Source organism: Hemicordylus capensis, chromosome 2, assembly GCF_027244095.1.
Source record: "Hemicordylus capensis ecotype Gifberg chromosome 2, rHemCap1.1.pri, whole genome shotgun sequence".
Classification (NCBI taxonomy): Eukaryota; Metazoa; Chordata; class Lepidosauria; order Squamata; family Cordylidae; genus Hemicordylus; species Hemicordylus capensis.
This window is the reverse complement of record NC_069658.1, coordinates 118,406,511-118,423,398: the sequence shown is the minus strand read 5'-3', so window position 1 is coordinate 118,423,398 and position 16,888 is coordinate 118,406,511. Positions and strand designations below refer to the sequence as shown.

At 40.5% G+C, this 16,888-nt stretch overlaps 1 protein-coding gene across 1 annotated transcript in view; it reads right to left on the bottom strand.

Annotated features, from left to right (window-relative positions):
- Positions 1-629: 629 nt before the first annotated feature.
- SNAPC3 (small nuclear RNA activating complex polypeptide 3) overlaps positions 630-16,888 on the bottom strand; it is a 33,985-nt gene continuing 17,726 nt past the window's right edge. Inside the window, exons 5-9 of the mRNA XM_053291120.1 lie at positions 15,928-16,077; positions 9,528-9,610; positions 8,288-8,452; positions 6,811-6,918; positions 630-2,025 (exon numbers count right to left, since the gene is read on the bottom strand). Coding sequence (XP_053147095.1) covers positions 1,878-2,025; positions 6,811-6,918; positions 8,288-8,452; positions 9,528-9,610; positions 15,928-16,077 — 654 coding nt within the window. The 3' untranslated portion in view covers positions 630-1,877. The remainder of the gene's footprint in view (positions 2,026-6,810; positions 6,919-8,287; positions 8,453-9,527; positions 9,611-15,927; positions 16,078-16,888) is intronic.

Below are 16,888 nucleotides of genomic sequence, written 5' to 3'. Positions count from 1 at the left end.
GTAAAATACTAAACTAAAAACAGATCCAGCTGTCCTGCAGCAGCTCCTGGGACTCATGGAATTAAGGATCTAATGTTTTCCCTATAATTTATTGTTCATTGTGTAAATTTAATATAGCACTGAAGGTCACTTGATTCAGAATGCAACAGGGCCAGCATAAAATACACTCCTAGTAATGCACAAGTGTCTGACCTTTTGATAATGGATGGTCCAAAACCAATTTTGCTCAGCATTCCTACACCCCAGTTTTCAAAAGGGAAAATGAGCTTTTCTAAAGAAACAGAATCTTTCTCAAGGAGAGGTTAACTGTACAGAAGACCCCAACGGTTTTTAAATTTTAATCTGCTAATCTTAAAGATGCTTTAAAAAGAGGCAGCATGTTTATTGCCTTATTGTTATTACTGTTATTTACTACGCCTGTGCAGCAGTAAGAAGTCATAATGTCCAACATGTGTCCTTCCCCCAACCCATACCAAGGCAGGCACGACCAGCACCAGGCAGTGTGGTTCTGGCATGAAGGCCTATATGTATATCATTTGAAAGAAACAGCCAAATATTTGACTATAGCTACAGCTCTCTAATATGAAATAATTCTGTCCTTGTGTCAAGAAAGTGAAAACAACCAAATATCAAATATAGCATAGAGATATTTAATTATAAACTAAAGCATCAGTACAATAAAAGAAACTAAGGAGCATCTGAAACTTGTGTAACATATCATATATATAAACTCATTTACAAAGGAGAGGCACATACAAAAATCCGACTCAAGTATCAAAATTAAATGCAGGCAGCAATAAATGTTGCTTGGTGCAATAAATCCTATTTACAAATGCCTAGTTTCTCACAGAAAACAATGCTGTTATCAACCCAGAACTGGTTCCCTTTCTGAAGGAGAAAGATATGACAACAGGGCCTTAAATTCAGGTTACCATTGTGAAAGCTAACAGAATTACATTTCAGATAGGATATGAGCAATATCCAGCACAGGCACCTAGAAGGCAGACATGGCAACATCCTTAATGGTAGCAACAAAGCTTTTAATCTTGTTGGCCAAGTGGGGAGAGAACTGCCAGCAGTGCACTGAGCCACTGAAGGCATAAGAAATGAGGTCTACTGTTTCAGGCATGCCTAGTCAGGCAGCCTACAAGGCTGGGGGCTGATGGTGTCCAGGGATGAAGGGGAGCAAAGCAGAATGGAATGGAGGATAGGAAGGACTGTTGGGGAATGAAGAAAGGAGGGACAGCAGACATCATCTGGTCACTCCAGAGGCTCCCTAATGCTATTTCCTCCTCCTCCTCCACAAGTTCTATTTGAAGAACAAGAGGCCTGCGTTTCTCTTCTGACAGCTAGATGGAGGGACAGAGAAACAATACAACTGCCTCATGACAGTGCAATAAGGGAATGCATGGAAGGGCAAACTGAACGTGAGCTTTGACAGCCCTTCGATTTTAGTACCACCACAAGACAAAGGAGCTCAGCTCTCAACAGCCCTTCAAATCCAGAGCCTTTGGATGGGGTAGTTTATAAATGTAATTAATAAAGTAGATAATAAATAATAATAAATCCAGCAGAATTATAAGCATTTTTTAAAAAATGCTCCTAAACATGCCAGCAACACACTGCAAAGGAAACGCCTCATAAGCACCCAGAAATAATATGCAGCTTTTACACCTGATGTAATCCGCACTTTTGGATGCTCTCACCATCTGAATAGCTGCCAAGAATTAAGAAAAAACAAACCAAATACACACAGGAAATACTATTTGAAAAGGACAAGATGGCCACGGCTTGGCGGCAGCATTTGATGGTACATGTTCCAGCAGCTACTGAAGAGGATCACAGTACTGTTTGTCATCTTCCTTCTTGCCAAACTCTTAGTTGAAAATCCCCGGATCAACATAAGGATACGCAAGAAACTCCCCTAATTTATTGCCATCTGCATCATAATGGAGCATTTGGAAGCAGACATTACAGAAGAAAGAGGGGTCCTGTGGAGCAAGGCTGTCTTCATTGGTCACCCATCTGCAGGTGTCAAGACAAAAGCATTACAAGTTACAATGACATTTGTCAATTTTGTTGTTCTAGTTTATAAACAATGAAATATGAGCAGAAATCCAAGATCACTGTATATTGTTTTTAGCTTAATACACTGCCCAAAAATGAAATCGTGCCCCTAGGTTTGCAGACTAGCTAAATTGCAATGGCAAGCAACAAAAAAAGACAGATAGGAGAGGAAGAGGAACTTACGAAATAGAGATTTCAGAGTAAGATAGCTGAATTAAGGACCAGAAAGAATAAAGCAGTATCTTTCAGATACAGGATAAGTTACTGCAGTTTATAAAGAGTAAACAAACAGTACTCTAATTCATTATTATTATTTTATTTTTTAAAAATAGGGCTTTTCCTGATGCACTTCAACTACTTCCAGCCTGCTAGAGAAATCTCGTGAGGTTATAATTAGGCTGCAGCTTTGATTAGCAACAATTTTCAAAAAAAGCAAACAAACAGGAGTGCGATGTTGAACCAAGCAAGGTTTGAAGGGCCAAGAACATGAGAATCAGCATGCTGCTGTGGTTAGATTAGAAGATCAGACTAGAATCAAGGAGACCTGGGTTCAAATTTTCACTCAGCCACAAAGTTGAGTGGGTCTGAGTGACCTTGGGCCTGTCACTATCTCTCAGCCGAACTTATCCATCAAATCCTTTATTACAGCCATCGGCCAATATCAGTATTCCAACAAACAATACTCTGCAGGGTACACTTGCAAGCTACAAGCCTCTACAATTAGCTCTCGTCAAACTTTACACACAGCAACACAAAACTCTGAAACATTGTGAGTGGCACCTGCATGCCTGTCTGAAAAGAGCCAAGAGGCAGAAAACTGATCAGAATGGCCTGGGAAATCACACAAGAGTGGAGATAGTAAATCTCTTCTAAATTATGATAAGACAAGCTATATAATAAAACATGTTAAAGGGATTCAACTACACATGGGCAGACCCTCTCATGGCAGGGAATTTCCCTTATCCTTCCCTCCTGAGCTGCAAACAATAAAGCATCAAATCTAGCCAGGGAGAAAGCTCTGCAGTATTTGGGGATAATAAGGGTGGAAAGATAGTTTGATACCACACATCACACTCCAGTTCTGAATTCACTTAGGAACTTTAGCTAAGCCTAACCTATCTGACAGGGTTGTTTGAGAAACAGACTCAAATGCCTCCCCGCCCCCCCCCGCCCCCCAGTGCACAGAGACATTCTTTACAGGACAGCAGTATCAGTGCAATAATCCCTGAGTAAACAAGGCAAGTAGCCACAAACAAGAGGCATAGGGGCACCATGCAGCTCAGATTAGAGAAGGCAGGGTGTCTAGCCAAAGAAGCTCTCCTAAGCCATGTACTGGCATTTCTTCTTGTAATCTTCGCTCCTAATCCAGCTCAACTTAATACAGTTAACTAACATCTCATCAGTAATGCACTTCTTACCCCATCATTGCCTAATATCAATCCAAACACATAGCCACCTAATGTAAATAACAGGCATTACTGATGGCAAGAACTCCCAAAGGACTGACACGGTAGACCCATCCAGTATCATGGACCACAATATTGTATGAGAATCAAGTAAACTAAAACTAAGTGCCTAAGAATACAGGATAAGCAACTTAATGGGTCAAATAGACCATCCCATTGAGCAAGAGGCCAGAACGTTATTTAGAAGCCATCTGTGGCCCAAAAGTCCAAAACATCCTGGAGTAGTTAATTGTATTCTTTTAATTAATTATTAATTAATTAATATTATAATTATATTCTAAGCAGGAGACTGCTTAGTTTCCTGTTGCAAGGAGTCTGGATCTGTCATGCATGAATGAGCAAAACATTTATCTATCTATCTATTTATCTAATTTATTTAATTAATTTATTTGATTTCTATACTGCCCTTCCAAAAATGGCTTAGGGCGGTTTGTACAGAGAAATAATAAATAAATAAGATGGATCACTGTCCCCAAAGGGCTCACAATCTATTGAGAAGACAGTTAATACTCACTTCCCACTCTCTGCAGCTCAAGTCTGAATTAACATTACAAGAGATTTGGAAGCTCAGCCAGTTTATGCTGCGCTTGCTAACGATGGCTTCGGTACATGGTACATAAACCCAAGTCAACTTCTTCTAGATCAAAATAGTCACTGCACATTTCCAGTTATTGATCTATTCCATGTGAGCTTTCCAATGCTATTTTATGTATTCTTCCCATCTGCATTCTACCAGAATGCAAGCATAAGCCCATAATATTCACACACTCACGCACACCCTTGCTACACCTAATCAATTTGTTTCATGACCAAGTGGCTAAAGCAGCTATGCAAGTAAGTCTACAAAATGTATTAGTCCCCAAACTTCCTCCTCTAGCTTATCTGTTCATACGTAACTTTTGTTATTAATTTATGGCATACAGAATCTGAAAAAAAGGAAGCTAACTCTCTTCTCTTTTAAATAATAACAACAACTTCTGGTAGCATGGGAGCACTTTTAAGAGAGTGATATTTGAATGCTATTTTATATGAATTTGATCATTATTAGTTACTCTGGAGACTCAAAATTGGGAGGAAAGATAGAATAAAATTTGTATTGAAAATTGTTACTCAACCAGGCAAATGACTATTGGGAAGCCTGCATTTAAAAAGTGAAAATAATGTTATCATCAGATGTTCTCATCAACACATGTTCCATGATGCCTGACTCCAGCACTTTTATCTACCATTGGCTTGTACTTTAAACCAGGAATTCCTAAATGTTGCCTGCCAGAAATCCGGCATGGTGTAGTGGTTAGAGTGCTGGGCTAGGACCGGGGAGACCCGAGTTCAAATCCCCATTCAGCCATGAGACTTGCTGGGTGACTCTGGGCCAGTCACTTCTCTCTCAGCCTAGCCTACTTCACAGGGTTGTTGTGAGGAGATACTCAAATATGTAGTACACTGCTCTGGGCTCTTTGGAGGAAGAGTGGGATATAAATGAAATAAATAAATAAATAAATAAATAAATAGAATGTATTTATTTATTTATTTATTACATTTATATACCACCCCATCCAAACAGCTCTGGGACAAGTATTGTCTTGTGGAAACAAGATCTACTAAAATAGCATTTATCTATCTATCTATCTATCTATTAAATGTGTATACCGTCTTTTATTAAAATAATTTCAAGGTGGTTGATGAGACATTTAAAATAATATAAAACTATTATAACTGCACAATAAAAATTACATTTGAATAGAAAAATTACAAATCCAATTAAAGGTTTTTAAAACATGTACAAAATAACCATAAGATACAAAGTAACAGCAACAAAACGCTCATATAAAAACCTGGGTAAAAAGCCAAGATTTTACTTGCTTCCAAAAATAGTGATGGAGACTGGGAAGAGGATGCCCACCGGGAGAGCATTCCAAAGTCTGGGGGCAATAACTGAGAAGGCCCTGCCCATGTGCACGAAAGGCAAGCCTCCCTCATTGTTGGCACACGGAGCAGGGCCCCGCCACCATGACCTTGTTGAGTGGGCAGAAACTTCTAAGACAGCTTCTAGATGGCTCTTCCCCCCAAAAACAAAGTTCTTTAGGTAACCTTTTCAATAACAACCTCCAAAGCTACAAGAGATTTCACTTATCCAATTTGCTATGGCTCAATTTTCTTTGAAGTGTGTCTGGGCTGTAGGAATTGAGACTTCAGGGAATAGATTCCCTGTGTGGATGTTCTTCTATTAAACACAAAAGCCACATCTCTTACCACACAAAAAAACTCACATGTCACACAAAGAAGGGCTCCCTTCTTCCTGACATGCTGGTTTTCTATGTGAAGGGAATTTGTGGGGTAGAGAGAAGCACTGACTCCTGCTAACTGAGCAAAGAGAAACCTTTTAAAGAGGTGATTATCTTATATTTAGCAGGGGGAGAGCAACTGGCCCTATCCAACCCCAGCACAGCATCCCTCCAGTAGCTGTTCCTGGTATCTGCCTTATATTTCTTTTTAGATTGTGAGCTCTTTGGGGACAGGGAGCTAGCTATTCATTCATTCATTCATTCGTGTGTGTGTGTGTATGTTTGTGTAAATTTATTATTTTTAAAAAAATATTTTTTATTATTTATAATTTTGTGTGTGTGTGTTTTTTGAATGTTGGTTGAAGAGCGGTATATTATTATTATTATTATTATTATTATTATTATTATTAGTAGTAGTAGTAGTAGTAGTAGTAGTAGTAGTAGATAAGCCTCCTCTCTTGCCCCCAGACTGAAGTGTGATAGATATAGGACAAGTTTACCATCTCAGTGAGAATTAGGCCTATGAAATTTACTGATAGTAGAGATAGAAGACAAAATTGTTCTCAGTTTTGTTATTTTAACAGAATCAAGAATTTCCATCGCACAGACTCATATGCCTTCTTGGCAGGGAAGTCCCTGTAGTCATTTTGGGCTGATCAGGCTGATATGATAAAGATGCAGAATTTTCTGTAGCTTATAGCACTCCAGTGCACAAGAGCAACACCACAGCCCCTCATAGGTAAATTAAATTATTATTATTATTATTATTAACAAATTATTGGTTATACCATGTATTTTCCTTATATTAGACACACTGGGACAAAAAAAAGCCTTAGTCGTAACAATTTGCTGCAAAAAGGTCCTCTCATTTGTTTGTTCTGGCAGCTGTGCGATGTAGAAGTGAAACATACAAATATATGCACACAGCACTTTCAAGGGAGCAGCAGTCAAAACCTAGCCGATCAAGGTGACACATGCATCTGGTCACTCACCTGGCTGTATACATTTTGCATACAAAGCATTTCTTGGTCCATAGCCAATGTTTCTTGGTAAACAAAGGATAGAAGCTCCTAACCAAACAGTCATCCTGATGAATAAGCCTTGTGCAGAGAAAATATTGAGTAAGGGAATTAGAATACAACACTAGTACGTTGATATGCATGATCGGGGAGGAAAATAAAGGGGGAACAATACAAGTTACAGAGTGCAATGATAGGGGCAGAGGAGTATTTATCTTGCTCACTGTAGCAAAAGTTAATATCCAAACTGAAGCAACCAACGGAGCTCAGTGCTCAGTGATTCTGACAGTGCCCACCAGTATGTGAGGCAAGCTAGGAGCTCATTCATCACCTCTTCTGTACTATATACAGAAAATGGGTCACAGTGGATTAAAAGTTTTCAAACCAATGAGTTCTCCATTCTCTCACCACTGGAAAGCATAGGACTGGAAAGGACAGGGAAACGGGGGCGGGGGGGCTAGGTTCCAGAAAACAATCAGGGGCTTCCTCCCCTGGCCACCCAGTCGGCTTGAATGCCCTCCCACACAGAAGCCTTATTTACCCACAACAGAATTGTGGAGGTGACATCTCAGCTGCTTCAGCCTAATCAGTAATTCTGGTGTGTGCTTTTTAGGATGGAGATAAGGAATTGTACCTATTTCTGAAGAGAGCTAGAAATGTTATGTTAAGCATAACCAGAGCACCTGCTGCCAAGAGGATGGTACCGGCAGATCCACCGATATTTCTGCTTCCCAAAAATTTGAAGAAAAAAGCCAAAAGGTTTTTGCCTTTTGGCGAAAAACAAGGCCAAAGAAGCCCCAAACTGCCCCAACATAACTCAGTGGAGTGGAATGTGTACAGTCTCAGGAGGCAGCAGATAGAGTTAATGGGACTCAGTGGCAAGGAGGGCTTCAACAAAAAGAATGAGAACTTTTTCAACCTGAAGAATACTCCCTCAAGACAGTCACAACAGCTTCTGATTCTGAGGAGGGAAGCTGCCTAAAACATTTACCCTGCTCAGGCACAGGCTTAGCTAGCACATGCACATCAGGGATATATTGCAACGTTTTGCGATAGAAGAAATATGGACCTATTTCTGTCTCTGAAATTTTCTGTACTGCCATTCTTGCCACAGACAACTTAAGAGAGCTCACAAATTTTCCAGTAATGATAAAAACAAGAAAAATCTTCAACCCAAAACTGCAAACATAAGCGCACAAATAGCCCACCCCTCAAAATGCTAGCCAAAATGAAAGCAGCCAGGGCTGTAACCTTCTTCAATAGCCAGGGTTGTATTGATACTCAAGTGTACTGATCCTCACATACAACCGTCAGCTACATGAAACTATGAATGAGAATCTCAGCACTGCCAACCTGTGAAAAAAGTGTACGTTTGGGCAATCACACCAGTTTGGAAGAGGGATCCAAGCTCAAAGAGCTGGAGAAGCCCTACCAACAAATAAAAACTTACCTGATATCTGTGATAACAACAATGTGCTCGCAGTCTCCTTGGTGGCAGTAGAGGTACGGAAAGCCAACTTTGATTCTCAAGTCATTAAAAGTGTAATCTTCCATTTTAGCAGCCTGAAGATTCGCATACCCTCTATCACGAGATTCGGCCCACTCAATAATTGTCCTGAAATTATCATAGGCAAGGTTATCGATATTTCCCTAAATTAAGGACAGTATTCTTGATAAAGGGAAAAGGTAGGCCTTGACAAATTTTCTTTAGATCTAGGAGCCAGACAATAGATACTTTACAACATTATCGGACTTAGTTATTAAAATATTGTTTTAACTGCTTTTAGTCTGTTTTGTATTTGTTGTTTTAAATTGTGTACACTACCTAGAGATATGCATACCAGGCAGTATATAAAATGGAGAAAAAGAGAAGCCCATTACTCTCCCCCTCCAGAATGTTGTTCGTTTATCATATTATATGATAAATAAACAACATTCTGGAGGGGGAGAGTAATGGGCTTCTCTTTTTCCCCATTTACAATTAATATACTTGAAACAGAAACAGGGCTGTCTGGAACAAATACATATTTTATTAAATAACTACCTCTTAATATCCTAGTTTAGTCACCTTAAGTGGCGCAGCAGGGAAATGCTTGACTAACAAGCAGAAGGTTGCCGGTTCGAATCCCTGTGGGCACTATATCAGGCAGCAGCGATACAGGAAGATGCTGAAAGGCATCATCTTATGCTGTGTGGGAGATGGCAATGGTAAACCCCTCCTGTATTCTACCAAAGAAAACCAAAGGGACCTGTGGGCGCCAGGAGTCGAAATCGACTTGATGGCACACTTTACTAATATCCTAGTTTAGGCACCAAGATTAAATTTCTAGGTGTCATGCCTCCCTGGCGCCTGAGATTTGTCAAGGACTCGGAAAACAGGTGCCAAAATTGGATAGTGAATGCACACATGTTGATGACAGTGGCATTTTACCTCAAAATCCAGGGCAAACTGGATTGTCTAAGGGCACATGATACGAACACTTTGATGAAGCTAAGTAGGTCTAGGTGTGGTCAGTACCAAAGATGGATGACTACCTGGAATTCCCATGCACACACCCTCTTCAATTCCATGAAGGAAGGAAGATGAGATATATTACAGACATACACATGTACACAAATGTGCTAGGAGCCATTCTGCTCTATCAAGATTGGAATCTGCAAATATAAATACATGAATGTAGATACATTACCTGCTTAAATCTCTGCACTCTGGGTACCTTCTATCATTGTAAAAAATACCTTCAAAATAAAAGAAAGCAGACTTGTACAAATCCTGGAAAAGAGAGGAGAAAGATAAAGAGGAAAACGAATTAGTCTGGCAACTAACATACCTAAGAAACTACTTTCCCCACCCACCCCCACTCTGCTGATATCTCATCTAAATTCTCAAATATCATCCAAGAGCAACATCTTAGCAGTCTGGTCTACATGCCAAGTTAGAACACCACACATTATTTTTCTATTCCTTCTCCAACTATTCATTATGTTATGCTTGCATTGTTGATGGCCACTCTACAATTACAGAAATGCCCTGTTCTTGGAGATTCACCAAAGCTGAAGGCTGAGCACTGTCTGCAAATCTGGGACAAAGGAACCTGGGAATGTGTCTTATGGACCGAGCGACAACCATCAATGGCTATCCTGTATGATCCAATGAATGCTCCAGAGTATCTGTTATTGCCCCAGAGGAGGAAGTTGGGGCTAAGACTCAGTTTGGGACTACTGTTGGAAGGAAAGGGGAAAGTGACCCATGATAGTTATCATGTCCTAGATCTATCCCCACAGGAAAATGTGAGAACTTTTATTACAAAGGGCACATTTTTGTCTCAGTTGTACTAGTAGGCAGAGGGTGCTGGTTGCATGTTCATGTTGTCAATATATTCCCGGGGGAAAAACATGCCCCAGTCACAAAAAGTTGGAAAAACTCTTTCCTAGAGCTTAAAAGAAAAACATAGAACAGAGTTATACAACAAACAGCACAATCTCTGCACCATTTGCACAATGTTACTTTGTTTTTCCCAACCTACCACAACATACAGATCATCTATAACAAAAATATTATTATTTGCTAGGAGTGTGCACGAAACAGATTTTACTTTTTGTTTCAAGCTTGAAACAAAACGCAGGCCAAAACGTTTCTTTGGAATAGTGATCAAACTGGCTATTTTGACAAAACAAACTCGAAACATTTCGAGTGTTCCGGTCATAGGGAACAATGGATAAACTTGAAATACCCCACTGTTCCCCATGAGTAGCTCCTAGGGATACAAAAGTGGGTTTGGTGGTAGGGCATGATGGGTGCTACCTACCCCCAACTCACAAAAGAAGTGGGCAATTTTAAACAAATTTTAAATCCTCATAGGATCCTATGATACTCATAGGGTATATCAAACTCAGCTCTCAAAGTTTCAAAAGATTTAAGAACAGCTTCAGAAGATATCTAAATACACAAAATACTCTAAAACCCCAAACCCACTCATCAGGAAAATCTATAGAACTTAAAGACATCAAATCCAATTTGCCCCAATGTATGGAGTAAATAGATAAATACCAAACTTTTGAACCCAGGAAAGAAGATTAGGAATTGAGACTTCTCATTTATCAATAAAATATAAAATGTCATCAGTGTGTAAAATAAACTTGTGCTCAATCCCACCTAGTGTAATATCTGAGTCTCTAATAGCACTAGCCAGAGATTCTAAAACCATATTTTTGGAAAGAGGAAATAGAGGACATCCCTGACTTGTGCCCCGTTCTAGCCTAATTGAAGGGAACAATAGCCCATTGGTGATGACCCGTGAATAAGGAGCCCCAAAGAACGGAGGAAATCCAAATTTAATCTGGCATGCCTTTTGGAAAATACAACTTTTATCAGCCACCTCTTTAGGAAAATCCAGGAAAAACATGATTTGATAGTTATCCCATATAAACTCCTTTCCTTCCCAAGCACACCTCAAAAGATCTTTAACGACAGATTTAAGAAACTTCATGATAAATAGATGAGGCTTGTCAGTGGCAAGTCAGGAAGGAATAGGTATACGATAAGCTCTTTCAATTACCAACTCAGACTCCTCTGGCAGTGAAAGTATTTTAAAAGGAACTCTTTAATGAAGTTAATAGAGTCAGTCTTTCCCAGATGTCCTGGGATCCCCAAAATACACAAATTCAAATGGTGAGATTCTAATTCCAGTGTGCACACCCTGGTTTGCAGGCTCTCATTGATAATCTGTAATGTGCCCAAGATTTGTTGGCCTTCAAATCAGTCTTGGTCAGCAGCACAGCATGCTTTTAGATCAGGCCTGCTCCACCTTGGCCCCCCAGCTGTTTTTGGACAACAACTCCCATAATCCCCAGTCACAGTAGCTAATAGCCAACAATTATGGGAGTTGTAGGCCAACATCTGCAGGAGGGCCAAAGTTGAGCAGTCTTGTTTTAGATGGTCAGTCACAGTACCTAAAGCTTTTAATACTGAACCAAACACGGCAGTACAGTTAACATAAGGATTGTTCTGCACACGCCGTTTTCCCCTCCCACTAATCAGCATAAAGTTGGCTTTTGATATGCAAAGGACTATCGATGTAGATAAAATGTAGAAACATAGTCCACCTCTCCAAACAATCTAGAAATCAGCCATACACAATAGAGAAACTGTTTCCCAAACAAACTGTTTTCTGTCTGCTCTGGCACCAGTTTGGCAAACCCATAATATATTGTGCAACAAAGAATTCTAAAATGGCACACCATTTTCTTGCACAAAACAAGTATTTCCGCTTTCCCCTCATTAAGCACTCTGGGAAGACCAGGAAACCTACAAAATACCCACTTAATTATTAGGCAAGGATTGGCGTTTTGCGGAAAATACAGTTCACGCACAGAGCTTTATCCAAACCCATACAGTTCTGCAGCAACTGAAGAAACTTAAACTAGCATTGAACATTTATACAGAAACTCAATGTTTTGCAGCAAGACTGCTTCAATTTTACTTCTTAATATACAAGACAGCTCCCTTGAAAGCCAGGGTATGATTGAATCTAGAAAAGAAAGCTGCAAGTGATTGGAAACATTGTGCTTTTCACCAGCATTACTTCCACAGTGGCTTTCAGTAATTGCCTCTTCCCAACAGTAACCACCAAGGGAAAGCTTTAGTTAAGCAGTACTGATGCAAAAAGGTCACAGTGATGCATCTTTATATATTAGGAACAAAGGAAGTGGTCTTATACCAAGTCAGGCCACTGGTCAATTATGCTCAGAATGCTTGCTCAGTGTTTCAGAAGGAGTTTCCCCACCACCAGCCCTTTCTGGAAATACCAGAGGCTGAACCCGGGATTTTCTGTATGCAAAGCATGTACTCTACCACTGATCAACAACCCCTCCCCTAAGATCCTGTATTTACCCAAATCAAAGACAACTCTGAATTTAAGACAACCCCATTAAAAGGTAGAGGTTTAAAGCAGGTTATACCTGCATTTAATCAAAAGGAACAAGACTCTGAGTTTAAGACAACCTCCCTATTTTTAGTATCAAAAAACTTGGGGGAAATACCTTGGATTCAGGTAAATACAGCTTTAATGTTCCTAAAGGCTCTTTCAGAGTCATTAGACTTATGCTCTAAGTATACAGCAAAAATGTGAAAATTTGAATTGCAAACATATAAACTCCCAGACAGAATCATCAGGGAGTAGGGGTGTGCACGGAACTGGCAGTGGCAGTTTGGTTGAATTCGAACCTAATTTGATCAGAACCTGCCAGCCCATGAACTGGTTTGGTTCGTGTTATCGATCTGGGTCGAACTGGTTCAGCCTGGTCCGAGTACCTTGTTTGTAAAGGGGAATCCAGTAAGGGATTTCCTACATAAAAAGGGGTTCAGGGGGCAGGTGAGAGGGCACCTTACCAGTTGTGGCAGCTCCACCCTCTTGGGCCCGCTGGCACTACTCCCTGTATTGCAGGCCAGTGGGTGGCATGGTTTCGGCCTCTGCGCATGCATGGAGGCCATTTACATTACCTAAGGCCCACGGTGCAGAGGGGGAGCACCAGTGGGGACAAGAGGGGGTGCTGCCACAGAACCGACCCCACTGGGGAGCCACTGCCGGCATGGTACCCTCTGCTTGTAACGGGGAATCTCGTTCAATCTGAACTGGGCCCAGTTTGGTTTGAACTTGGACCTGTTCCCTTTTAGGGAAGACCAGTCCGGTTCAAATCCTATCGGGGAGCTTGATTTGGGAGTATTTATTATATTAAATTTTTATTTTGCCATTCCTTCAAGCAGTTCAGGATGAGATATATGGTACCCACCCCAGACACACCATTTCATCCTCACAAGCACCTTACAAAGTAGATCAAGCTAAGAGTTCATGACTGGTCCCAGGTGCTGAATCAAGGCTTGCTGCGAAGATATTTGAAAGAGCTCTTTTTAAAAAATCAAAGCACCACAATATGCAGTTAGCACAAAATTGTAAACAGGTTCCCAGATTGCATTAAAAATGCACTTTTAAAATACACCCAGTGTTATATATATTACCTATAAATATGTTTAATAGCAGCAGAAATAAATACTGCAAATATAGCTGACAGTGTTGGTATAAAAGAAAATAGCGTGCATTTCCTTCCAACAATGGTCCTCGGTTTTGTTTTAAGATAAACTGTTCTCTTCCATCAAGCACCTTCACTGAGGTCCATCTTTCTGACTGCTTGAAAGCCAGACAGTAAACGGAATGAAACATTTTTTTAAAACCCAAACACAATTGATCTCTAATAAGGTTTTTGAAAGGTTGTAGCCCACACCCACACCTTTCAACCCCCTCAGTTAGAAGCAGTCTCTTGAGAATTTATTAAGCAGATCTGGAATAAATGTTTTTAGCCTTATATAACTTTTATAATTACATTACATAATATATGCAAGTCCAGGAAGGATGTACAATGCAAATCAAATTCATCCAGAAAAGGGCAATGTTTGATATGTGACTACGCCACCCTCACTGCATTTTTTCATTCATCCAATTGCTATTCCTCTCTTTCACTCACTTTCTCGGAATATTTATGTTGTTACTTAAAATGTTCTTATTTATATATATATATAAAGATTTTATATATATATATATATATATATATATATATATATATATATATATAAAGCCACACAAGAGAAAATTATAAAATTTATAAAATTGCAATAAAACCTTACACACACTGTAAATGAGAAATACTGTGGCCTTTCTCTAAGAAAAAGCAATTAAAAATTTAAAAACCCAACTACCTTATTAAGACCAATCACTACAATGCATTTGTTATTCAAGTGAAAAACAGCACTCTTGTCTTGCATGCTTTCCCCAGGAGCAGCTAACTACTGGAGATTAATCCCCACTTTAGAAATATTTATTTTTAAATTTATATCTTGCCTTTTGCTAAAGGCAAAATTTAAGCAGAATTTGAAAAGTACCAATCAAAACACAAGGCTTTTAAAAGACAATCAAAAGAGTGAGAGATACCAGAAACAAGAAACAACAATCAACAAACTTCATCAGCAGGCTTGGACTGGCCCACAGGGCAACAGGGCATATTTCCGGTGCGCCCCACCCATGGGGCGCCCCTGCTTCCTGCTGCACTCGGCTGCAATACTCCCACCCTTAAGTACCCATTCTGCTCAAAACCCGGCACCTTCCCCACATACATTCCACCGCCCTCTCGGTGCCCCCAATCTGGCCCTGTTCATCAGCAGTCCCCATATTAAACAGCATAAACCAGGTGGAATGTGTAAATTGTTAACACCTTTTTAAAAACTGGTGGGATGGGACAATCCAGACCTCCAGAGGGGATGCATATCTGACCTTGGGGGCAGCAACTGAAAAGCCCTGTTCTGTGCGCACATCAGGCTGAGTTTAAGCCAATGATGGCACACAGAATGCTGCCCCTTCTGAAAATGTTGGGGTGGGGAGGCAGAATCCCATGAAAGTAAACAGTCCCTCAGATACTTCGGACCCAAACAGTGTTCCCTCTAATTTTTTCCATCTGTGTGAAGAATGAATTTTGTTCTGAGCGGCAGTATCAAGACAGTTTGTGCGCACGTGCATTCAGAATGGGGCCTTCCTGAGTCAACCTGAGCGGGATCTAAAATTAACTGAGCAGACATCAAAAAACTTGTGAGTGTGCACACATGCACACGCCTTAGAGGGAACACTGGACCTAAGTCATATAGAGCTTCAAAAGTAATAACTAGCACCTTGAACTGAGCTCAGAAACAGATGAGAAGCCAATGGAGTTCACACAGGATTGTATTCTAAGCTAGTGGCCTCAACCATCAATTTGACTGCATTTTGGACCAGTTGCAATTTCTGAATACTTCAAGAGCATCTTCATTTAGAGAGCATGTCAACAATCCGAATGGGTTATGACCAAGGCATGGATGACAGTGGCCAGATCTGCTTTCTCAGGGAAGAGTCGCAGCTGGGGCACACGCCAACACTGAAGCAAAGACTGCCACTGAGCCTGTAGCAAGAAGGCTGGGTCCAGAGGCAACCCTCCAAACCGCACACTTGCTCCTTCCACAAAAATACAGATTAGCATTCAGCAGATTAGAAATTAAAGGTACAATACCTTGCTGATATGTTCTGGTGCTTGGTCCGGACAAGTGCTGAACTCCCCACCAATCTGAAGATCACTTACACAGGAAATGGAATCTCTCAGTTCAACCAGTTTTTGACTGCCTAGAACCAGCACCGTCTGATATGGCTTGCGGAACTTATGCTATGAAGGGGCAGAGAGTGCTAGGGTCAACCAAAACCAGTCAACACATTTTTGTTGCTGTTACAGTACAGCAGATAGTAATTTCCCAGATCTATTTTGCAAAGAGGAAACAGTAAGCCTTCAGTCCATTTGTGGAGCACATATTATGAGACACACACCAGGGTCTTCCTCGGGCAGCGTTTAGCTAAAGACTACTACTGGATCTAAACAATACAGTATCTGTGTTTTATTTAGACCACAGCAGCACATAAGGCATGCTCAGCCCAGTGCAGTGGCAGGTGAACCAAAAGGAACCTAGAGTCCTTATAATAAGATCTCACCTCCATCAAACTTGCTCTTTCTAGCTCTCCTTCCTCCACAACAGAAACTTGTCCCTACCACCAGCCAGCAAGACTGCTGTGGAAGAGCCAGGCCTTGCAGGGAGAGGATGCCAGGCTCTTCCTAACAGAGAGTGCCACTGCTACCTGCAGTATCCATCTAAGAGTGCCTCTGCCTTCCTTCTCCTTCAGAGGTCCATCAGTACCAACTGCTGAGGGGCATTGATCTTACCATCTCTAGCCTATTTTAGGTAATCTCAAAAGATCATAAAAATCTCAAAAAAATGTACACATCCAATTTCTTCTTTTACTCTTTCCTCCTCCCGTTTTCTTATATTATCTTTTGTATTCGATTGTAAGCCATTCAAGGCAAGGCTAGTTTTATTCTTCAGCACTGAAAATAAATGCACAACTGCTCCACAACTATGGAACTCCCTTTCACTGGCCTAAGCAGTAATTGAAGCACTGCAATATTTTATTTAGATTGGACTTTT